Source organism: Balaenoptera ricei, chromosome 8 (genome assembly GCF_028023285.1).
Source record: "Balaenoptera ricei isolate mBalRic1 chromosome 8, mBalRic1.hap2, whole genome shotgun sequence".
In the NCBI taxonomy this organism is placed as follows: domain Eukaryota; kingdom Metazoa; phylum Chordata; class Mammalia; order Artiodactyla; family Balaenopteridae; genus Balaenoptera; species Balaenoptera ricei.
The window spans coordinates 112,915,233-112,923,556 of NC_082646.1; the positions used below are offsets into that span (position 1 = coordinate 112,915,233).

The 8,324-nt window shown below is 65.3% G+C and overlaps 1 protein-coding gene across 1 annotated transcript; it reads right to left on the reverse strand.

The window, feature by feature from the left end:
• Positions 1-1,228: 1,228 nt before the first annotated feature.
• On the reverse strand, positions 1,229-8,122 carry MRPL23 (mitochondrial ribosomal protein L23). The gene is made up of 5 exons (XM_059929868.1): positions 8,044-8,122; positions 6,261-6,383; positions 5,305-5,387; positions 4,585-4,658; positions 1,229-1,437 (listed from the first exon to the last, which is right to left on the reverse strand). The coding sequence occupies exons 1-5, from the start codon at positions 8,058-8,060 to the stop codon at positions 1,273-1,275; spliced, it is 462 nt and encodes a 153-aa protein (XP_059785851.1). The 5' UTR covers positions 8,061-8,122; the 3' UTR covers positions 1,229-1,272.
• Positions 8,123-8,324: the final 202 nt, after the last annotated feature.

Below are 8,324 nucleotides of genomic sequence, written 5' to 3' on the forward strand. Positions count from 1 at the left end.
GTGGAGGGCACAGCGAGGACAGCAGAGGGCCGCCGTGTGGGAAGGGTCTGGGGGCTGCGTCCGGGGGCGTGCGGGCGGCCAGCTCTGGAAGTGCAGCAGATGAAGGATGGGATTCCTCCCCTGGCCTTGAGTCGGGGTCCTCGGGGCCCCATGAATTATTTCTCTCAGGAAAATACCATTGACTCCGTTCTCCAGCCTCCTTCCCGACCTTCCCCATCACTTTAAATCAACGCTGAAGGGTGGAGTTTGCCCGGACCTTCACCCTCCAGCCGGAGGGGAGCTTCAAAGGCCCACGTGACGCCCCCCGTGTCCCTCGGGGTGGAGGGGGCCGGCCAAGCCGGCTCCCCACTGTCTCCCCCGCGGAGGGAAGAGCCAAGCTCCAGAACGGGGAGCCGGGAGGCCGCGGAGGAGGGTGGTCCCTGAGCCCTCGTGGCAACTGGCATCCGTGTCCCACCCCAGGCGCAACGTGGCCCGATTCCCCGAGCGCACCCACGATGCCTTCTTGCTTGTTCCCCAGATCTCCAGGCCCGCGGACACTCAGAGACGGGCCCAGCCAACCGGGTGTGGCCTCACCGCTCCCCCTGCCCGGGGGCGGCTGCGGGGCACTGGCTCCCGGGGGCGCTCAGGGTTAGGCTTTCAGCTGCAGAGTGTGATTCAGAGAGAAATCAAGCTGCGGGTGCATCTCAGGAACCGGAGATGCAGGGAACCAGGCTCCCGGACCCCCCGGGACCAGCGCCACCTCTACCCCCATCCCGCGGGTGCCCGGGTGCTGGTCGTCCCTGACCGCGCTCCGCTTCCCACCTGCAAGCCTTCGGCCCGGCAATCCTTCCAGACGCGGCCTTGCTCTGGACTAGTCCCCTAAACCCCACTCTCTCTGGATCCCCCGCCCTCCCTGCTCAAGACCACACTGGACTGTGCCACCCTGGACCCCCAGCCCGGACGGGCTCTCTCCCAGCGGCCACACCGACCCCTGCCCTCAGCACTCACTCTGATCTCCCCCACAAACCGCCCGAAGCAAGCTCTTCAACAGAGCAGCTCAGGATGACTTCCTGGGTGCTCTGGAAGTGGGTCTCCCCCCCAGCTGGACAGGGTTCTGGGCCTGCCTGGCTCGCCTTGCGCCCATGGGACCCTGACGAGACACGCGGGCCACCCGCGGCCGGGCCCCTGCTCTCAGGGTGGGGGCAGGGCCCAGAGCACAGAGCATGGGGGGGGGGGGCCTGGGCCGGTCTCCACAAGCAGCACTTTTATTAGAGTTGAGCTGTCAGCCGCCCGTCACAGGCCGAACCAGCCGGGGACGCCCCCGCGCCGGGGGTCGCAGCTCTGCCTCCGCCGCTGGTCTTCCAGGACCTGGTCCCGCAGGTCCTCATCCGCAGAACTGCCTTCAGGCCTCTTTTTCTCAGGAAACAGATCTGGGAACGTGAAGGTCTGTCCGTGCGCCTGGGGAGGAAAGACCCGGGCTCAGCCTGCAGCGCGGGCGGGACAGGCCGGGAGCCCCATGGGAAGGTCCGTGGCCAGATGGAACCTGCCCGCCCATCGCCTGCAGGACAGACGCAGGCCGGGCCCCAGCCCTCTGCGGTGGAAACCACTGCTGTGACAAGGCCCCTCATCGAGGCCAGCTCTTCAGGCAGCGTGCCCCCATCCGGGGGAGCCCAGCAGAGCACCCACTCCAGGCAGGAGTCGCCCGGCCATACTGGGGGCAGGGGCGAGGAAACAAGGCACAGATCGTGTCTGCTGCCTCCCTGGAACGTCTTCCACCCAAAATACCTACAGGCCTTTACCCACATTAAAGACTAACCCTCCTCCCGGCTCAGAGCTTGGCAAATAAAACGCATGTAACGTACAAAGAAACGTACATGCGAGCAGTCTATAAATCAAGACCGGCTTTGCAAATTAACTGGTTTTACATCTTCCACTAAAAGTTCAGAACACGTGAGTGCCGGCCAAGTCCCAGCCCAGACCCCCAGCACGTGGTCGGGGTACCAGCCCGGCCCGTCAGTGGGCCGGAGGGAGGAGGGGACCCCAAACAACGTGAGGTGCGGGGCCACCTCCACGTGCTACACATCGCAAAGCAGTTCCAAGGATGGGGGCGGGGGGGGGGCGGGGAACGACCCGGGCCAACGCTCCCAGGGCTGCGCCGTCCACCTCCAGACGGGCAGAGAAGGACCAGATCTGGAAAATTTTAATAAGTAAAATCAGTGAAGTGCGCTTGGTTCTTGGAGACCCTTGTTTTGTGAAGACATTTGGATTCGGGCAGGCGGCCAAGCGTGATCTGAAACAGCCCACGTACTCGGCCCTGAGAACGGGAGGTTTATAAATCCCGCTCACACGGCGCGGAGTGCAGGCCCCGAGTGATGAAAGGCAGCAACCGTGTGCTCGGTAGCCAGCCTGCAGGAGGAGTCGCTTACACACTTCAAAACTTTCTTTCTTCTTCTTTAAAATACCAAAGGGCAATAGTTTACATGCAGGGCTGATTGCCCAGAATGGGGGATTTATGTTTAATATACCGAGGTGATTCTGCTAGTTTTCTGAGGTGGGGGAAACCTAAAATGACATTTTAAAATATAAATACAAAGATGGCAATCCGCAATAGCTTGGGAAAAAACGGAGGGCGCCGCTGGGAGAAATTCCTCGTTTTCTCACCGAGACAAGCGCCGGGTGTGGGTGCCGACTGCGGCTCCTGGGGGTTCCCTTCCTAGAGAAATTCACCTTGTACTTTCAGAAATAAAACCCTCCATCCTTCCAAAGCTGACCAGCGGAAAAGAACAGGAGGGGAGGAAAGTGTCGCAGTGAAAAGCGAAGACGCCGGCCCGGGACGGTGAGGGGCGGGCAGGGTGGCGGGGGGGGGGGGGCAGGCTCTCTGTCACCAGCAGGCTTCAGCTTCAGCCTGGGGGCCGAGGCTCCTTGCTGTGGGGTGACCCAGGCTCGCTAGCTCCCCGACTCTGGGCCAAAGAGACGGTTATCAGCTCGTGGGAGGAAACCCGGGACCCCCAGTACGGGGCACCAGCTTTCCCGAAGCAGCCAACTCCGAACAAATCCAGGAATTTCACTTGTCTTCCTGATGGACCTCTGTGTGCTCTGCGATCAGCTCGGTGATGAGAAGCCCAGAAACGAGGCCCCAAGGGACACACGGGGAGGACGTCTCCGCAGACGGAGGACAGAGAGGGAACCCGTTCGGGGGGCGAGGGTCCAACCCCCCGGCCGGTTTCCAGGCAGAGATCTGCCAGAGTCGGGCGGGGTGGAGGCGGGGGGGGATCCGTTACAAATTGAATTTTGCAGCGGAGGGAAGCGTGCCTGGCGGGGACGCCCTGTGCCCCCACTTGTGCGGCCCTGATTTCACAGGGGAAGAAAGGCGGCCGGGTGGCAGCTGCAGATACCAGATCCCAGGCCGCGCAGCTCAGCTTCCAGAGCAAGGTGGGGCCCGGGAAACGCAAGGGCTCGGATGACTCAAAAGCCACTTGTAACTATAGCTCTCGCTGAAGGGCCTCGTGGCGAATGCCGACATATGGGGTGTCAACCGGCGTGCCGTGACAAAGACAGATGGCCCGATTTAACACAGAGGACACAGGCGTCTTTATAAGGCCAACGGCCACTCTCCCTGCCTGGACTGGCTGATTTTATGCACAGCAAATATTAGGCCAAATAATTACGGGGGCCCCTGTTTAGAACAACTGTGACTGTTTTTCAGAAAAGCTGCCATGCTAACTTGGTCTTTCAACAAACTGCCTCCTAAGGCCCAAAATAGGCCCTGGGGCCGGTGGGTGTTTTCATAATAGCGCTACTGCCATCTAGCGGCCCCGGGGCCCGCGGGCTCCCCGCTCTGACCCAGGCTGTTTACGAGGAAAGTAAAGAGACTGGAAGACCCCCACCCCCTCCCCCGCCGCCCAGGGTTTCAAACGCAGGGCAGCTAACAGACTCTGTGGGCAGGTCCAAGGTCACGTGTCCCGGCAGAGGAATCCTGCCTGGAGCCCACGGGGCCTTGGTGCTGGGGGGCCAAGGCTGTCCATTCTGAGTCAAGAGCATATCTGGGAAAGCATGTCTGGGGGCAGCTCAGGCTGGAAAGGAAGAGCCCGGAAAGGGGCTTGGAAAACGCGTGCCTTCCTCTAGCCAGGTCTGGGTTTCGGTCAGCAAAGGCTCAGATGGGGTGCTGGACGCTCTTTCCGGAGCCCCTCGCTAGGCAGGGGACACAGTGAAGAGAACCTGGGGGAGTGTGCCGCACCCCGCAGTCAGGCCCAGAGGAGAGGGGGTCAGCCAGGACCCCAGCACACCCCAAGTGGTCTGGCTTGACACCGAGGCCCCAGCGGGAACCTCCACCCGCATGGCATTAACCGCTTCCTTGCTTTGACGCTCGCCAGCCCTGGTTTCTGCCTGAACCCACCCCAAGCCCAGCGGGCCCACATCCGCCCACCGCACGTCCAGGGCTGGCCCCCGAGAAGTCCCCCAGCACCCGTCCCCTCCCACCTCTGAGCTGTGCTTTGAACCCCAGCTCCCCCCGGGGCTCCACGCGGGTGAGAACTAGGTGCCAGCCGGGGGCCCCAGGATCCTGCCCGCCCCCCGCCCCAGGTCACGGCCGGGGTGAGCGCTCACCAGCTGCACGTAGGCCACCTTGGAGTCTGGTTTCTTTATCCTGACGTTCCTGTAATCCCTCCTCCTGCTGGAACCTGTCGGAAGGGGGGGAGACAAAAACCTTCACTCCCAGCATGACGTTTCCAGCCCCACTAATCCAGGAACCCACTTTCTAGAAACAGGCAAACACGCAGGCACCGTCGGGCTACAGACTGCAGGCGGCACGCCCTGGGCCACTAGGCCAGGCTCGCGCGGGCAGGCGCCACCACCGCCAACCTCCGCGCGGTGGAAACCCAAACGTGTCTAAAATAACTCAAGAAACGGCTTTCTGCCCTGTCAGCACAGAGGCTCTTGCTGTCTGACCTCCCCTCGACGGAGGGTCGTCATATTTACAACTGGGCAACCGGGGGCTGGGGGGGCAGGGGTCAACAGGAAGGAACGAGAAAGGCCCAGGGGAATAAAAACAGCGCTTTGCTGACCGGCCCGGGGGCAGGCGGGGGAGCGGGTGGGTGGGTTGAGCGTGGGGCCCTGCTCTGAGCAGCCGGCAGGGCCAGGCCACCCAAGTTCCAGCCCTGGGAGGCCACCTCCACCCTGCGCGTGCCTCAGTTTCCTCATGCGCAAAGGACCACGTGCCAGAGTGGCTGCGAGGGGGACCAGGCCAGCGGCGCGGGCAGCCTGGGCCACGGGAGCTCCGCGGAGGAGCCCACACCAGAGAGGGCAGCCCCCGCCCTGGGCACCCACCGTGCTGCACCCTCGTCCGCACGGCAGCCACGGGCACGTTGTAAATGCGCTCGAGGTAACTCCTGAGGTCCACTCTGGTCATCCTGGGGCAAAGGAGAAAGAAAGGAAGTCTGAACAGGGCCGGGGTACAAGGCGGCCCGCCCGACGGGGTGAGCTGCCGACCGCAGGCCCCGGGTGGGAGTGGGCTCGGGGGAGCCCAGGGCTGAGGCCGGGCCCCGCTGACTCCGGAGATGCAGCCCCTGGTCCCCAGCCAGCACACTTGCATCCGGACGCAGCAGTGAGGGGGTGACGGGGGACCAGCCCCCAGGACTCAGCTCTGTTCTCCCTTCCACTGGTCACACTCCCTGGGGGCCCAGCTTTCAAGGGGAGGGGCGGGACGGTCTGCGAGTGCCCCCTGGCTGCCAGGAGCTGCCCGCAGCGCCCGGCCACCCGCTCTGCAGCTGCCGCCCTGCCCGCAGCACCCTCCCGGCAGGCGCTTCCCAGAAAAGACGGTCAAGGGGATGGTGGGCTAGGTCCCATGCCCTCGTCACCCTACATGGGCCTCACACGGAAGCTCAAGCCAACCCCGGAACCCCTAAGACTTCAGCATTGGACACAGGGAGGCTGTGTCCCTTCGGTAACTGGGGCCTCCGTGAAGGCCCCACTTGAGGACGAAGGCTTTGGAAGCCACGGTGAGCGGGTGCAGGAGTCACAGCCCAGCCTCCTGGAAAGAGCAGCCAGGACCGAGGCAAGACGAGAAGTCAGGTCTCAGGCCAGGCTTCCCGGGGGCGGCGGGGAGCAGAACACCCCGAGGCCCTGCACACACCAGACCTCGGACAGTGCGGAGCTGCCTGCATAATTTTCACGGCAGGAAGAACCTTGCTTGTGAGTGGGGTTCGGCGGCACCTCTGGGGCTGTGGGCCCCTCGGGGCACTCCCCAGCCTGAATTCCTCTGGGGGCGGGGAGGGGGGGCTTACTCCATGGGGATCCGGAACTGCACAGTGTCCTCGGGCTGGGCCATGCCGGGCCGCACCAGCTGGATGAAGAAGTTGGTACGGAAGACCCGGAGCTGGGGGTTGCCCAGCTGGTACAGAGGGTACCTACAAGGGGGAGAGGGGTCGTGTCAAACGTTCAGAACACGAGGCTCCCAGGACACCCCAGCAGGGTCCGCAGGTCATCACGCCCACGGGGCCGGGGAGCCAAGGGGGCAGTCACCCACAGGCCACCCCCTCGGCTCACCCGGCGTGGGCGGCCAGTCCCCAGTCCCCGGGGCAGTGTGGCCTGTTGACCCCCAAGGTCAGCCTTTGGAAAGGACCGGTGAATGATTCATGAACAGAGGCCAGAGGACATGCCCACCCCACCCCGTAAACAGGCTCAGAGTCATGTGTTTGTTCAAAGTGCCGGTCCCAAAGGCACGCGGCCCCCGCATGGCTGTCGCCCTCCAGGAATGGGCCCCACACAGGGCGCGCCCTCTAGCTCCCTTCAGCTCAGGTGAGGGGGGATCGGTCAGAACCAGCTTATTCTGCACTGGCCCACCCCCGCGGTGGGGAAAGGGATGGGGCCACCTCCACACCCCCTGCGCTGGGAACGCCAGTTCATCCTTGACAAGCGTGAAGATCAACAGATAAGAGGCTCGGGAGAGGTGGTGTGTGCAGATCACCAGCTACAAGCTGACCGCCCGCCTGCCCCACCCCCCAAACCCCCAAAGTGAGCAGAGGCATCTAGAAGGTGCAGGCGGCCACCACCTGTGGCTCCCACCCAACTGCCCCTGCCAGCTGGACCCATGCTCCCGGTGGGGTTTGGTGGGCCAGGAGGGCTACGCTGCCAACTGGGCCTCGGGGCTGGGGTGAGGAGGGGGCCCAAGGTCCACAGGGGCTGCAAGGGGGCCAGGGGTCTACTGGGAGCCCAGGGGACGGGTCTTGGTGGAGGGTGGGCACAGGGGCTGAGGATGCCATCTAGGGTCCCTGGTGACCAATTTGCAGCACAGCACGTGGCCCCTGATCTTGGGGAGCACCCAGCACCAGGGAAGAGGGCTCAGTGAAGCCAAATCTCACGCTGCCTCTGGGCCTCACAAGTCTGGGAAGCGTGAGGGGGTCAGGAGCCGAGGTCCAGGGTGTGGCATCCTGAGGGGGCAGGGCTCAGGCACCCTGGCACAGGCCGGGGCACCCGCAGAAGAACGAGTGCTGAGCTGAGTGCTAGGTAACGTCTCCCGGGGTCTCCTGGCGACCCAGTCCCACGTGGCAGCTGCCCCATTAGAAGCTGGTGGCCCAGCCTTCTCCGCTGTGCCGGAGAGGCGGGAGGGGCAGGTTCTGGAAGCGCAGGGCTGCTCGCCCAGGACCGAGCCTCGCTCTGCCCTCGTGGGGGTCCAGGCCGGCGGGCGGCCACCCAGGCTCACACCTTCCCCCTGGTGACCAGCGGCGAGCACTGCAAGGGGCGCAGTCTGGGGCCCCTGGGGAGCTGCGGGGGTGGGGGGCGCGGTCGGCCGGAGGGGGCCGAAGCCCGAGGTCGGCGGGGCCCAGACCCGCGAACCTTCTGTCCCACCCGCCCTCGCCAAGCGTCAGGCCCGACCCCCAAGGGGCGGCCCGGGCCCCTCCGGCTCCGGAACGACCACCCCCGCCCCGCCCCGCCCCCACGGGCGCCTCGACGCCGCACGTTCCGCGCGGGGCTCTGAGTCGCGTCCCCGCGGCCCGGCACGGCCCCCGCAGCAAAGTCCCGGGCGCGGCCACGCCCCCGACCCCGCGCCCCGGGACCCCCACTCACAGCACATTCCGCGCCATCGCCGGCTTCCGGGGCCGCGGGCGGAAGGAGGGGCGCGCCCGGCCCGGACTCGCACCGCCGCAGCGCCCCCTGGCGCCCGGGAGGACGCGCGCAGCCCGCGCACCTGGACCGCACCTGGCGGCCCGCCCCGCCCCAGCCCCACCGCCGTGTGCACCTGAGCCCCGCCTGACCCCACCTGACCTCCATCGCCCTGCGCACCTGGGCCCCACCTGACTCCCGAAGCTCCGCTCACCCAGTACCCACTCCCCACCCCTCACGCCCCG